Below are 16,497 nucleotides of genomic sequence, written 5' to 3' on the forward strand. Positions count from 1 at the left end.
AGGTTTTTTCTCTAGTTTTTCAAGACTAGAAACTTAATTAATTAAACTAAACTAATTATCAACTAATGAAACAAAAAGAAAACTAAAAGCAAGAAACACAAAAGATGATTTTAACAAATATAATTGAGAGACTTTCGTTTAGCTTTGATATACTTGTTATTATAGTTTATTTGATGGAAGTGCAATGGATTAGTGCTTCGTTGGTTATCGATTCCTAAGGTGACCAGGTTAATGTTCACTAACCTAATCCTTTAGCAAATAAGTTCATTCATACGGTGATCAAGCGGATAAACCAACAAATTTACTAGTGTTCGGTTCGAGTTAAATTAGACTTATAATGGAGTGATCAATTTGGTTAGTTAAATCTATTCAATATATGAATGGTCGTCATATATTAGCTCCTACAATTACTTACCCACTTTTTTATTTAACCTTAGGTTTTGGTCAAAACACTAGTCCTACAATTTTGCAATTCACAAGATCATAAGATTCAAGTTTAATCAAGAATGATGGTCATGCAAACTTAATTAAACTCAGCAATAAACAGAAAAGTAGTTCTCATAAGCAAAAACAGGTTCTTTAACAAGCTAAAGTAACAAATAACCAACTAAACATAATCCTAACCATAAATCAGCTCATAAAAAGACAAGTAATCTAATCTAAACGAAAGTTAGGGGTATTTAGCCCATGATTTCAGCAAGTAAACACATAAAAATGAATTTCAACTCATAATTCATAATCAAACACAAGAAGAAAAAGTATTAATAAAATGTTTTGCCTTAAATCTCTCAAATTCAAGCTTCTAATCAATCTTCTGCAACTCCAAGCTTCAAAGTACGTTCTTGGCCTTCAAAAGTCGACAAAAGTTCAAACAAAAGTTTTGTTTTTCGAAGGAATGTGCCATCTATTTATATTTTTCTTGAAGTCGGCCCACCACGTCGTGGCAAGTCCGCAACGACGTGGTCTTCGGGTGTATCACGTAATCCGCAAGTCTTCGAGGTTCGATGGGAAACTTCAAAACACCACGGCATGTTAATGTCACCACGACGTGGGAATGAGACTATTCTTCATTTTAGCCTTGATCCAACTTCCTAGCTTCCTTTTTGCTCTGAGCATGTCGTTTACCCCTACAACACAACATATAATAGATTAATTATCTTTTGTTCTATAATGAGCATAAAAATGGCTAAAAATATTAAGATATGATGTAATATATATATATATATATATATATATATATATATATATATATATATATATATATATATACATATCAAAATGATATAGACATAATTCATATGTGATTCACTTGTGATTTACATGTGAATCACATGTAATTCATATGTGACTCACTTGTGAATCACATGTAATTCATATGTGATTCATTTGTTATTTACATGTGAATCACATGTAATTCATATGTGATTTACATGTGAATCACATATAATTCATATATGATTCACTTTTGATTTATGTGTGAATTATATGTGATTCATATGTGAATTACATTTGATTTACATGTGAATCACATGTAATTCATAGTGAATCACATGTAATGTGATTGCCTGGTTACGCCAACTGAACTGCAACTTGCATGTATGATTAATATATTCTTTTTACCATGTTTTTGGATTTTGGTGTATGTTTCAATCAACTCATGGAAGTTATTCTCATAGGAGGGATGAACATGTTTTACTATGCTTCACCAACAAATACAACGCCCGAGATAAAATTGGGAAAGAAGTTGTAACCAGGATGAATAGAAGTAATCACAATGTAGACTTAGTTTGTTATGCTGATAAATCTTAAATATTTGCTTGAGAAAGTCAGCCGGAGCAATAACATAGATTTCATCTTCATACTCTGTTAAACCAGATACAACAAGGGCTTCTCCTTTCCTTATAGGTTTGATGCAATAGTTCCACTTTCATAAGGCAACTCTAAAAAGTACAACAAGAAAAGTTAGAGATCATCCTTCCATATGTTGTGTCATACACTCATATGCATATTACATCAAAGTCTTACATTGCAAATTCAAAATAATCTACACATAAATATGATAGAAAAGAATGTGGTAGGCAATTTCATACAACCACCTGAACCTTCTATTTGTATTAACGAATTGCATCATTTAGAATTGAATTAAGGCATGAGTTCTACTGTATTAATATTCATGTCCAGACACTTCAGTTATGTTCGAATCACATCCGGAACTCATACAATTTACCAAAAAACTAGTCCTAAGCTGCATCCAAAAATATCTTTAATTGGTTGTGTGTCACATTCCCGTGTTCAAAGTAGCGAAGCAAGCGAATAATCACCCTAAATTGACAACCTCTATGTATGAAGCTATTGACGATCGTAATTTTAACAGTACCCAATGTTATCAACATGTTTGCACATATATGCCAAATAAAACTATACCTCCATCGTCCTAGAATGAGCGAAAACCATTGGGAGAACCTTTTTTGGAATCTTTGGCCAAAACGGCAAAGTTTTGAGATTAGTCTCTGTAGGAATCACCCGATACCTTGGCTCTCCCTCCCAAAGAACAATCGGCAATGTTCATTAAAACTATAATCGATTATGTGCAAAAAATAGGGTTTCAATAAGATATGATCAGATTCTTACGCTGGAGCAGAAGGAACGAGAACATAATCGAAGGCGGTGAAAGATTTGGACAATTATTCTATGAAATCCATGAGCTTCATACGATGATGCATCATCGCTGCTTATAGTAGATCAAATTGAGCAACACAATTCATCGGCAATCAACGATCTACTTCCGTTGATCTTCACCGACGAGTGATTTAGGCGAATTCAGATCTAATTCAGTGACAATGGTGGAAGAAGACGATTATGTGATCGTGGAGGCGTTAGAAACCAAGCGCAAGGATTTCAAAATGGATTCGGTTGTTGTCGCGTTCCATATTTACCCAAAACAATGTACATATCAGCTTCCATAATCGCTCATCATGAGCAGCCCGATGCCATATATTGACTGCGGTAGATCTGTTATCGTCTTTAGGAAATGCGACTGATCTAGGGAGAAGTGGAAGAAATCGAAGACCGATTGCAGAAAAAAGTCATCGAGACTTGAGAGAGAAAAAAGATAAGAAAACCTAGGGTTTAAATTGTTTAATTGAAACATGATAATTTTCTAAAATGTAATACTGAGATTACCCCTACCTTATTTTCATTTTAAACATAAGAAGTCATTACATTGAGTTTAAATACAAATTGTTCCACTAATCATCTCAGCCATCCAAACAATTAATCCAACTGTCCACTTTTAGTTCTTGGGTTCTCGGAAACTATGAGTTCTTAAATGATCATTCCTATATATATATATATATATATATGTGAGTGAGATCCATTGAGACTCATAGTTTCCCGAAAACCCGAGAACATAAAAACTAAAGGTGGAACGCTAGATCAAAATTAACTCATTAAGGGCATAATCTTTATCTTCCCAATCTCATTTAATGTTTAACTTTTTATGTTATTGGAAATATTAATAAAAAGGTCTTAAAATTAACATAATAAATCAAATTTTCAGATTTTTTTTTAAAATAATAATTTTCGATTTTTTTAAAAAAATACACATTTTTAATGTTTTTAAAAAAACATGATTTTAAAAAAAAACTTGAAAAAAAAATATTTTTTAGAAAAAATGTATTTTTTCAAATAGTAAATTTTTAAAAATCAGTAAATTAAAAACAAATATTGGAATATTTAAAAAAAAGTATAATTTTTTTAACCAAAAAAATCAACATTTTATGTGCATATATGTATATTTTTTCAAGTTCATATATGCGTATTTCTTATACTATAATATTCGTAAGTAAATCATAAAAAAATTAATTTTTATTACTAATTTATAAACACAATAATACCAGTATTTTATTCGATACATAGTAAAATATAAAAAACAAAAAATGCTAAAAATTTTCAAAGCGTTTTTATGTCTTCATGTCAAGATTTTTATATTTTATTCAATTTATCACTTTTCACATCTTCAATATTTTCCACAAATTCTTCCAAATCTATAAGAAAATTAAAAAAAAAATTGATTAATGGAAGAACACTCACAAAAATGCATATTCACATGTGATTATATAATGTGATATTCACAAGAAAATTTTAAAAAATAATTAATGAAGAACCCTCACACAAAATACATGTGTGTATATAGACGTAATTCACATGTGATTCATTTGTGATTTAAATCTGAATAACATGCAATTCATATGTGATTTACATGTGATTCATATGTGAATTACATGAGAATCACATGTAATTGACCTCGTGATTCTTTAGTGTACATATAAAGGTAATTCATATGTGATTCACTTGTAATTTATATGTGATTCACTTGTAATTTATATGTGAATCACATGTGATTCATATGTTAATCACATGTGATTCATATGTGAATCACATGTGATTCATATGTGAATCACATGTGATTCATATGTGAATCACATGTGATTTACTTGTGAATCACATGTAATTCATAGTGATTCACTTGAATATACAATATGAATATTGTATAACTTATTCACATTTAAATATACAGTATGGATATTGCATGACATATTCACATGTGAATATACTTATACATAAGTGAATATATCATGTAGTATTCAAATATATATATATATATATATATATATATATATATATATATATATATATATATATATATATTACATGTGAATATACTTATACATAAGTGAATATATCATGTAGTATTCAAATATATATATATATATATATATATATATATATATATATATCATGTAATATTCACATATGAATATTGCATGACATATTTACATGTGAATATATAATATGAATATATCGTATGGCTGATTAATATGTGAATATTAATATTCACACATGAATTTTCATGTGAACAGTTTATTCACTAGTGCCCATGGCACTAACAAAAAGCAGAGAAGAAGATAACATATGTCCAGTGTTACTCACAAACTTTAACCAACAAATTAAAACATACCATGGCAAATAGACATGTCATAAAAAAGCACATAAGGTATTGTCTAGTTGTATACATACTTACTGTTTTGGTCAAAAATTACACAAGTATAAATCAACCAAATTGAATGAGAGGCTATGATGTTCGAATTATGCAATAGAATAAGATAAAGAGAATGACACAATTGTTTACAAGGAAATCCCTTGATCCTTGTTAGGATGTCCTGCACAAAACCTTGGGAGGTGATAATGATCACCCGCCTTGATGATATTATTGATAAAATGACGATTACAAATAGTATTTCAGTAAGAACAAGTGAAAAAGTTCGTAGGGTAAGCTCAAAGTAAGTAGTGTGTCATGTGTGAGATACATGTGTCAATTTATAGTCTAAACTATCTAACAAGATGTCTGATATTCCCGGGATGGTCTATGACCAGTTTTCTAGAACGTTGATTGACTAGGTATTCTGGTTCTTTAGCATAGTTGAAACGAAACTCTATTGAGAATAAGTCTTCTCTTGACTTTTTCTGCACATGTGTTAGTTATGAAAGAAATATAACCGTTATAAATGTTAGTAAATAATAATAATGGTAATAGTCGGGATCCTGAGATAGTTGAGGATCCTGAATATCTGATGATGTTTGAGGATCCTGAATGCTTTGATGATCCTGGCCCTAACAATTGACCCCAATTTATTCCTGAAAATAAGTGAGTTAATTTCGAGAATATTAAAGGAATAACTTAATGTAAATAAACGAAAAGAGATAATAGGAATTTTTAAATTTTAATCCTCAACGGCAAGAATAATTCAAACTCTAACGGATGGATTACTGGCCGTTATCAAGCATTCAAATCAGCTCTTGATTTAGTATAAACAGATATGGTTTGTCTCATGATTTTATTTACTCTCCTTTGTTATCTTTCGATTATCGACGATTTATTAGAAGGTAATTATCTCTTTTTGTTCTACGTTTTTACTTCTTCTATTATGGTTAGAAAAATGGCCGTTTATCGCAAAAGCATCTTAGCTCTCCTTGAAGATGACTTCCTCGACCAAGGGATTCTCTCCTACGAGGATACGTGTTCCTTCAACGATGATGAAATTGAGTCTTTGAGACTCAATGGAGTCTTCCCTCCTGAAGCTATTTTTAGGCCCTTCGACCCTCTCATCCAACCTGACTTTGCTTCTCCTACCTGGGTGTGCTTCCCCGAATACCCCTTCTTCCTGGGTTTGAAATACCCTTTCCCTGGAATTGTCTCTGAATTCTTCAGGGTGACTGGGGTTTCATATATTCAGGCCATGCTGATTGTTTGGAGGATCCTATACTGGATTAACCAAGTAAATCAGTCAAAAGGCCTTGACATAGGTCTTTCTGAATTGGCCTGCATGTATGATCTCACAACCTTCAGGAATTCTCGCTTTCTCCTCAAAGTCAAAACCCACAGATCTCCTCTAGTCCTGAAAACCAAACATAATGATGGAGCTTGGAAAGAAAAATACCTTTTTGTGAGACATGACTCTGTTCCCAATGGGGATCCTCTGTCAGATTCCTGGGTCAAGAAGGGTAGGATTCTTTTTGATTAATATAAGGATCCTGGAATTCACATATTCTTATTTTGTTTTCTTTTTTGAAGCTTTCAAATTCTAAGAGCTCATCCCTGCTACTGAGGAATCTGAAGAGAAGATCGAGAAGTTCTTGGCCCTATCTAAAGCTGACAGATCCTTTCGATTTGATCAAGCCACTCTGCAAGAAAGCTCTTCTGCCACTGACCTCATGTCGACAGGTAAGTATCCTTGATTCCTTTCGCTTGTGATGAAGGTTTTAATTAATCTTCTGTTATATATTTATATAGGATCCAAAGTCACTTGCTCCAGCGCTCACTTCACACTCGCTGATCTTGACACAACCATGTAGAAGGATCAGCTGATGGTGAAAAAGGAGAAGAGCTCATATTCTCTTCCTCCTAAAAGATCGACCATTGACTTGACAGTGAAGACCCCAGGATCCCGGAAAAGGAAAACTGTTGAGTTTGTAGGTTTATCTTTGGAGATCCTTGGGGCTGAGGAAGCGCTCCAGAAATTGGTCTCTTTCTCCCAAACGGTAAGTGTTGGTTTTATTCTCGTTCCATCTTTTATTCCATCTTTTGCTGACTCACTATGTCTTTGTTTTAGGTCTCTGATCATGTTTCCGCTGATCTAAGGATCCGAGTGGAGAGGGCTGAACAAGCCCTCCAGGGACAGGAGATGATGTGGAAAGCGACCAACGAGGATCCGTTGAGGAGAGTTGAGTTGCTCAACAAGGAGAAGGATGAAAAGGAGGAGGAGCACTTGCTCGAGATGGAGGAAGTGATCTCTGATGCGAAGGTCAGCGTTGTGGTGGCTGTTTGGGAGGCAAAGATCCGTCTTGCGGAGGATCTGGAGAATACAGGTTCCTGGGATGTAGACGGTTGGCACGAGGCACTGTCCAAATTGATTGGCAAGCCTGCTACCATAAATCAGGATCCTGTACTACAGCTGACCAAAGGAGGGGAGAAGAAGGGTTCGGCCGATGATGACCAGGCTAAGGTCTAGGTTTGCAAGAAATTAGTTTAGGTAGTTTTTGTTTTCATTAGTAATGTAAAACAATTAATCTTTTGGGTAGGTTGGTGCGCAACCCCTTTTGAATGCAATGGTTGTGTTTTCTTTTTATATATCTCTTGATTTTTCTGCATAACTGTTACGATAATAGGATCCTTATATAATCAGGATCCCAGAAAACTTGGTTCCTGCAAACAATCCTGAGACAAAATTCTTTTAGTGAATCATTTTTAGTACACTCGAATTCTGATAAACAAATGATTTTTGCTTAGGATCCTAGAAAGTTCAGGATCCTTAAACTTTATTTAGTGTTTTTCGAGAATAAGAATAGATGGAATCTGATTGTCTTCAAGTTTTTACTTAAACTTCATAAGCTTTTCAATCTTAGAATTTACTGAGGATAAATCTCAACTTTGGAAAGAACTTAGGATCGCTGTCGACTTCTGATGATAAGGTTCTTACTGATGAAGATCTATACCGATGAGGATCCTTAATGTTGAGGATCCTTAAGGATGAGGATCCTTAATGACGAGGATCCTTAATCATTAGATCATTTGGGGAATTCCCTTCTTAGGATAACCAGTTTAGGTTATAAACCTACAAAATTCTTGGGTAATATCATAAGTTTAATTGATAACATGTTAATTTTATGTATAGGGAAGGATCAATATATGGCATCAGACTGCGGATCCTTAATGATGAGGATCCTTAAGGATGAGGATCCTTAATGATGAGGATCCTTAATGATGAGGATCCTTAATCATTAGATCATGCGGGGGAATTCCCTTCTTAGGATAACCTGTTTAGGTTATAAACCTTGACAAAATTCTTGGGTAATATCATAAGTTTAATTGATAACATGTTAGTCTAGCTAATGCCCCTCCGATGCTTAAGTTAGTAATGTATTCGAGGAGAAAATAAGTAATGCTGAAAAGTTTAAGGTAAAGAACATGTGCACCTTGGTTTTGATGAAGATCAATCGATCTTGTTTACATATAGTATGCTTTGAGTTGTATAGCATTCCAGGATCTTGTCAAAATGTCTCCTTCGAGTGTTGCTAGCCAATATGCTCATTTTCCTGCTTCAACATCTATGAGATATGGTCCTTCCCACTTAGGAGCTAATTTACCTGCACTAGGATCCTTGGTGTTTTCGAATGTTTTGCTTAATACAAAGTCTCCTATTTGGAATCTTCTGACTTTTATGTTCTTGTTGTAAGCCTTGGTGATCCTTTGTTGATGAGCAACAATGCGTATCTTGGCAAGATCTCTGAGTTCGTCAACAGTGTCAAGATCCTGGGTTAGGATCCTGACATTGTCTTCTTGATTTTGGAGCAAGTACGTTGCTGTCGGGATCACTACTTCGGTAGGGCTCATTGCTTCTATCCCAAACACCAAGGAGTAGGGGGCCTGACCAGTGGCTACTTTGGAAGTAGTCCTATCTGCCCATAGGAAGAAAGGAAGCTCTTCTTCCCATCTTCCTTTCTTTTTATCTAGCCTTTTCTTCAAGTTTTTTACTATGATCTTATTGCTAGATTCTGCTTAACCATTAGCTTAGGGATGAACAGGAGTGGACATTATCATTTTGATTCCCCAATTCGTGCAAAAGTCTCTTGTCATCTTGCTTATGAATTGGGATCCATTGTCACATATGATTTTAGCTGGGATCCCAAACCCGGTCAAGATATTACGTTTAATAAATGAGACTACCTTTTTGTCTCTAACCTGAACGAAGGCTTCAACTTCGATCCACTTCGAGAAGTAATCAGTCATCACCAACATGAAGACTTTTCCTCCTGGAGCTATTGGTAATTTTCGTACTATATCCATTCCCCATTTCATGAATGGCCATGGAGAGATAATAGGATGTAGAGGTTCTGCCGGTTGATGTCGGATGTTGATGTGTCTTTGGCAAGCATCACACTTTTGAGCATGTAGAAAAGAATCTCTCTTCATGGTTGGCCAGTAGTATCTTGTTCTCAATGCCTTGGAGCATAAGGATATGCCCCTAGTATGATTGCCACAATCTCCTTCATGTATGCCTTTCAAGACTTCTGCAACTTCAGGATCTTCCTAACATCTGAGGTATGGATCTGCCATAGATTTTTTATAGAGTTTACCTTGGATTATTAAGAATCTTGAGACTCTTGTTCTGAATATCTTTCTCTTTTTTCTTCAGCTGGGACCGTGCCATTTTGGAGATACTGCATAATGGGTTGGATCTATGATCGTGGACTTCTTCAAGGATCCTGTTCGTCGGGAACCCTTTGAGGAGGGATCTGAGGGTCAGGATCTCCGATGGCTGCTACACTTATTGGTTGTTTAGGGTCATCGGGTTTGTCGAAAAGGGATTCTATAGCTGGAGTTATTATGTGGGTAACATGGATCTTCATTTCTGGTGGGATCCTTAGGGAGGATCCTAAGTTGGCTAATGCATCTGCTTCTGTGTTTTCTTCTCTGGGCACTTGGGTTAGGCTAAAGTTTTTAAAATCAGAGGCTAATTTTTTGAGGATTTCGAGGTATAATGCTAATCTTTCTCCTTTCACTGCATAAGATCCATTGAAGTGATTGGTTAATAATAAAGAATCAACAAATACCTGAAGATCCTTGATTTGAAGATCCTTAGCCATTGTAGTCCCATGATGAGTGCTTCATATTATGCTTCGTTGTTGGTTACGTCGAATTCACAACTAACTGCCTGGGGTAGGATGTCCCCCTGTGGCGACTTTAGTATGATCCTTAGCCCGATTCCTTTTTGGTTTGAAGCTCCATCCGCGAATAGTGTCCATTTTCCCAAGTGTTCATCTTCTAGGAGTTGTTTAGCCTCAATGTCTACTTCGTTTTGTAGACCATCACTAAAGTCGGCCACAAAGTCTGCTAATGCTTGTGACTTTATGGCAGATCTTGGCTCATATTTGATGTCAAACGTGCTTAACTTCACTGACCATTTTGCCATCCTTCCTGACATATCCAGTTTTCTAATCACATTCTTAATAGGATAATTAGTTTTCACATGTATAGTATGTGTCTCGAAATAATGTCTTAAATTAGTAGAAGAAGTTACTAATGAAAGAATTAATTTTTCGAGATGAAAATACCTGGTTTCAGGATCCAGAAGACTTTTACTTACATAGTAGATAAGATGTTGGTCTCTGTTAAGATCCTTGGCTAGGACAACACTTACCGCACTTGAGGATACTGAGAGGTAGAGGAGAAGTGGTTCTCCATCTATAGGCTTCACCAGGAGTGACGCAGAACTTAAGTATCTAAGTTCCTGAAAAGCTTCTTTGTGTTTTCCGGTCCATTCGAACTTCTTGTTCTTCTTCAAGATATCATAGAAGGGCTTAAACCTTTCTAAGGATCTTGAAATGAACCTGTTGAGTGCTGCTACTCTCCCGGTTAGCCTTTGGATTTATTTTGTTGAAGTTGGAGATTTCAGCTCGATGATTGCTTAGATCTGCTCCAAGCTTGTTTCTATTCCTCTCTTAGTTACCATATGCCCAAGGAACTTGCCCGATTTCATCCCAAAGTGGCATTTAGACGGATTCAACTTCATTTTGTATCCGTCTAGAATGTCAAAGGCTTCTTTAAGATCCCTGAGATGATCTTCAGCTTTCATGGATTTTACCACCATGTCGTCAATCTAGACCTCCATGGTGTCCCCTAGCTTGTCTTTAAACATCCGGTTCACCAGTCTTTGATATGTTGCACCTGCATTTTTAAGAACAAAAGGCATTGCAGTGTAACAATATATACCTGTTGGTGTTATAAATGTTGTATCTTCTTAATCGGATGGTTCCATCTGGATTTGTTGGAATCCTGCTGAAGCATCCATGAAGGTTAAGAGTTTGTGGCCAGCCGTTGCATCTATCATGGAGTCAATGTGTGGTAGAGGGAAAGGATCCTTAGGACAAGCCTTGTTAAGATCCGTGTAGTCTACACATACTCGCCACTTGCCGTTCTTCTTTCGTACGAAAACTACATTAGCTAGCCATCTTGGGAACTTCACTTCCTTGATCATCCCTGTATTGAGGAGCTTTTCCAATTCTTCTTGGATGATCTGATTCCTTTCAGGTGCAAAATTCCTTCTCTTTTGATGTATTAGTCTGAATGAAGGATCAATATTAAGTTTGTGAGTTATAATACTCTTGTCTATACCTGTCAAATCTTCGAGTTTCCATGTGAACGTCTTGCTTCTGGTTCGAAGGAAGTTTAACATGTCTTCTTCAATTTGCTCAGGTATTGAGAATCCTATGAGGACTTTGGCTTCAGGATCCTCGCTACTTAGGGGCACTTCCTTCACGTCTGGCTCCCTTGTTTCTAGAACATGTCGTGCCCCTTTCCTTAATTGTTATGATTGTTCGGATTTCGTCGTAGGCTTCATAGAGATTTTATAACATTCATTTGACTCTTGTTGATCTCCAATGATCTTCACTGTTCCCCACGGAGTAGGCATCTTTACACACTGATGATATGTTGATGAGCCACTTTCATCTCGTGGATCCATGGTCTTCCTAATATCACATTATAAGAAGATAAGTTGTCAATAACACATAAATTTTATATAGAGTTTACCCCCTCTATGTATATTGGTAGATTTATCTCCCCGATGGTGTGTTTTGTTTCTCCGCTAAATCCTATGAGGACTGAGGATCTTTTGATTATCTCCGATTTCGGGATGTTCATCCTCTTCATTGCGTCCAAGAGTACGATGTTGACCGAGGATCCTCCGTCAACAAGGATCCTTCTGGCGAGGTGGTTGGCAATGTACAGTGTTATCACAAGTCCGTCATGGTGAAGATCCTGGATCTCTTTCCTGTTCGTCTCGTCAGATGTGATTTCCTTTTCATTGCTAACCGATGTATTATTCCGTGGTCTATCCTTCTTTTATGTTTTAGAGACCTTGGCGTGTCTTTTAGCCTGAGAATAAGAAGTACCACAAATGTTAGATCCGCCTGAGATAACGTTAATTATCTTGGTGTTTAGGGGTGGAGATCGTGGTTTTTCCGGGATCTTGTGACCATCCTGGTTGTTTTCCTTGGACCTTTCTTTCTTTCTTACGAGGATCTCTTTGAGATGCCCTTTGCTAAGGAGGTAGTTGATCTCCTTTCTTAGGGTTATGCAATCCTCCGTCATGTGACCGAAATCTTCGTGGTAAGCACACCATTTGGACTTGTCTTTCCAACTGGTAGACTTGTTATCCTTCTTTGGCCATCTTGCTTTGTCTCTGAGATCCTACATAGCATGGACTAAGCCTGAAACATCCAAAGAAAAGCAATAGTCAGTGATCTTAGGGGGTTCCCCTTCCTCTCCTTCATCTTCGAGGGCATTAACCCTGTGATGATCTGGTTTGGAACATGGCTTCGATTTGTAGGATCTTGGAGCCGAGGATTCGGCCTTCCTGTTGAGATTCTTGTATTGACTTGAAGGGTTGCTCCTTTTCTGGAATTCTTTATCCTCTTCAAGCCTTATGAACCTCAATGCTCGGCACCTAACTTCTTCCAATATCTTGCATGGAGTCATCACGAGATCTTCATAGAATGGTGAATCCTTCCTTAGACCCATCTTGAAGGCATCGACAGCAGTCGCCATGTCAATGTTGGGGATGCTCAGAGCTTCCCTGCCAAACCTGTTAACAAAATCCCTAAGTCGTTCCTTAGGATCCTGAACCACCCGATAGAGATCACTAGTGATCTTCTTGAAGGTTCTGCCAAGAAAACTGGTTATTGAAAATATTGACTAAGTGTTCAAATGAAGTAATAGAATAGGGATGAACGTTTAGCATCCATTTGAGATCTGATCCCATGAGGGTTGAACAAAAGCCTTTGCATAGGCAAGCTTCCTTCAAGTGCACTGGGATGGGGATGATCTCGATCCTTTCTCGGTATTGTGCTACATGCTCTTCAGGATCCGTAGTTCCATCGTAAGGCTTCATGCTAGGAGTCTAGAAGCGCTTAGGAACTTCGGTATTGACTATCGCAGGATCAAATCTCGATATCCTGTGACTTGTCGGAGATGGTTTTGGTATGGGTTGAACTACCCCGGGTAGGCTTGAGATCATCTGTCTCAACTACTGAAGTTCCCTAGCCATGTTTGGACTTATCCCTACATCAACATTCATAGAGTTAGTATTAATAGTATTGGTGTTTAAGAGGTTACTAGAATCAAGGTTTCTAGGAGTATTGAAAGGCTCATTGAGATCATTGATCATAGATGCTCGATTGTTCATAGTTGTTCCCCAGGGTGATGCAGCAGTAGCAGGAGCTGTGTTCCCCAGTTGATTTCCTGAGGATCCCGCATTGTCGAAGTTCAGGATCGTTGGTTGTACAAATGTAGGCATCGTTTCCTGGGATTTCTGAAATTCCGCCTTCATCTTCTCCATTTCTTTAAGTAGTGTTCTATTATCGTCTTGCTGATGAGTCATCTGTAGCATCATTTTCGTCATCATAACGAAGAGTTCAGCAGTGGTGACTAGAGCAGTCGGATCCTGGAGTCCTGAAGATCCCAAATTTCCTTGGTTAGTCCCCGGAGGGGTGTTTTTCTTGGAAGTATCAGACACTTTCCTCTGACCAGGGGGTCCACTTGGAGGAGGTGGTAGGTTTTTGGTTGGGATGGAACGAGCGGAGGATGAAGAAAGGAATGATTGTGTATACATGATCTTTCAGGGATTTTTAACACCACGGCCCCACGGTGGGCGCCACATTGTTTTGGTCAAAAATTACACAAGTATAAATCAACCAAATTGAATGAGAGGCTGTGATTTTCGAATTGTGCAATAGAATAAGATAAAGAGAATGACATAATTGTTTACTAGGAAAGCCCTTGATCCTTGCGAGGATCTCCAGCACAAAACCTTGGGAGGTGATAATGATCACATGCCTTGATGATTTTATTGATATAAAATGACGATTACAAAGAGTATTTCAGTAAGAACAAGTGAAAAAGTTCGTAGAGTAAGCTCAGAGTAAGTAGTGTGTCGTGTGTGAGATACGTGTGTCAATTTATAGTCTAAACTAGCTAACAAGATGTCCAATATTCCCGGGGTCCTCTATGACCAGTTTTGTGAAAGTTGATTGACTAGGTATTCCGGGTCTTTAGCCTAGTTGAAACGAAACACTGTTGAGAATAAGTCTTCTCTTGACTATTTCTTCACATGTGTTAGTTAGGAACGGAATATAACCGTTATAAATGTTAGTAAATAATAACAACGATAATAGTCGGGATCCTGAGATAGTTGAGGATCCTGAATATTTGATGATGTTTGAGGATCCTGAATGCTTTGAGGATCCTGGCCCTAACACTTACCTTATCAAAGTCCTTACAAACGATGTGGTGACCACTGAACATTGCAGCAAGCATTGAATGAGGCTCACCTTGAGTTAGAGTATCAACAATTGTGCAAAATTTCATTCCCCCTTTCATGCCAACAACATTAAATCAATAATCTGAAATGACCACAGCCAACATAAGTTCATAATTGACAAGATGATATTTACATAAATCAGACCAAATCAGTTCGAATTAATAACCAATTCTGCTCCTAAACCTGAATTTTTGATTTCACAGTCCCATACATTACTGATACTTATAGACAGATACTATCCGGTTTCTAAATGATCAACATAAAAAATTAATGATCATATAGGAAGAACCAACTAATTCAATAATCTCAACTGATAACCTAATTCAATAACCTAATTAATCGATCAATTTGGAACGACATTACACTAGATTACCAGTGATATCGCAAATAACATACCAACGATGATGAGTTTACTACCTATATTGAGACGAACAACCGAATAAAAGTTTTTAGAGTACATCATAATGGCCTTCACTGAGATAATCTCAGCCTAACTGACAGGGGTTAGAAAATTCGACAGCGGTGTTGATTTTGGGAAAAAAGCGACAAACACGATGTCCGAATCATCGACGGAGGAGGTGGAGATCATGTAACACCGAAGATAACCCAGCTCTAGAGACAGGTTGATGAAGGGAAGAACCAGAGAAGAAGCCCGTTGCGTGGAGGAGGGTAAATCGTAGGTTTGAGAGAACAAGGGAGAGGTTGCAAATTTAGTTTATAAGATCACAGATTAGAACATTATCTAATTATATTTTTGTTCCCTATAATTCCTTACCTCATTTAATTAAGTTACCCTTGCCTCTTTAGTTTTTCACTTATTTACAAAAACGCCACCTTTCATCTTGACCCTCCTTTTTTGATCTAATGGCTTAAAATTAGTTATTGTGTTCTCGGGAAACTATAAGTTCTCAAATGATCCTTCATCTCTCTCTCTCTCTCTCTCTATATATATATATATATATATATATATATATATATATATATATATATATCTATATATATATATATATATATCTATATATATATATATATATATATATATATATATATATATATATATATATATATATATATATATATATATATATAGGTATACAAACACACACACACACACACACTAGTAAGGTTAGATGGGCCGTGATAATAACGGCCCACGAGAATTGATTATGGTTTTTTATTTTAGGAATGCTATGCAATTATATCGGAAAAAGTGGAAAAAGGTGAAATAAAATGTCGAGATTGGCTGGATTTTTTGAGTACAAAGGTTTGAAAATTTGAAAGTAAAATCCCTTAATGGAAAGAAAAAAAGAGTAGGAAGCTATAAAACACAAATAAACCAACCACAAGCTAAGAGTCTTGAACTAACTTAACCGTACAAGCCAGATTCTTGCAAAACTCCCACCTTATCATCAACCAAATCAAAATCAACAACATTGATTAAAGAATTAAAGATTTTAAGTTGAAATCAAATGATTTGGGTTACCTGATTTTGTATATCTTTGTAGCCCTTTGATTACCACCTTTTTGGATGATTCAATATTTACCATGGTTTTGTGTT

At 36.2% G+C, this 16,497-nt stretch overlaps 1 protein-coding gene and 1 long non-coding RNA gene across 2 annotated transcripts; both read right to left on the bottom strand.

Moving 5' to 3' along the window:
* Positions 1-540: 540 nt before the first annotated feature.
* Positions 541-3,140, bottom strand: LOC145116544 (uncharacterized). Its single transcript, XR_013712156.1, has 3 exons — positions 2,425-3,140; positions 1,621-1,940; positions 541-1,127 (listed from the first exon to the last, which is right to left on the bottom strand). It is a non-coding gene; the product is annotated as an uncharacterized LOC145116544 (long non-coding RNA).
* Positions 3,141-10,232: 7,092 nt separating this feature from the next.
* Positions 10,233-11,210, bottom strand: LOC145113199 (uncharacterized). Its single transcript, XM_079049318.1, has 3 exons — positions 11,070-11,210; positions 10,675-10,898; positions 10,233-10,554 (listed from the first exon to the last, which is right to left on the bottom strand). The coding sequence occupies exons 1-3, from the start codon at positions 11,208-11,210 to the stop codon at positions 10,233-10,235; spliced, it is 687 nt and encodes a 228-aa protein (XP_078905444.1).
* Between the last annotated feature and the right edge of the window lie 5,287 nt (positions 11,211-16,497).

The sequence above is a fragment of the Lactuca virosa genome, chromosome 5 (assembly GCF_052849685.1).
Source record: "Lactuca virosa cultivar CGN04683 chromosome 5, Lactuca_virosa_CGN04683_v6, whole genome shotgun sequence".
In the NCBI taxonomy this organism is placed as follows: domain Eukaryota; kingdom Viridiplantae; phylum Streptophyta; class Magnoliopsida; order Asterales; family Asteraceae; genus Lactuca; species Lactuca virosa.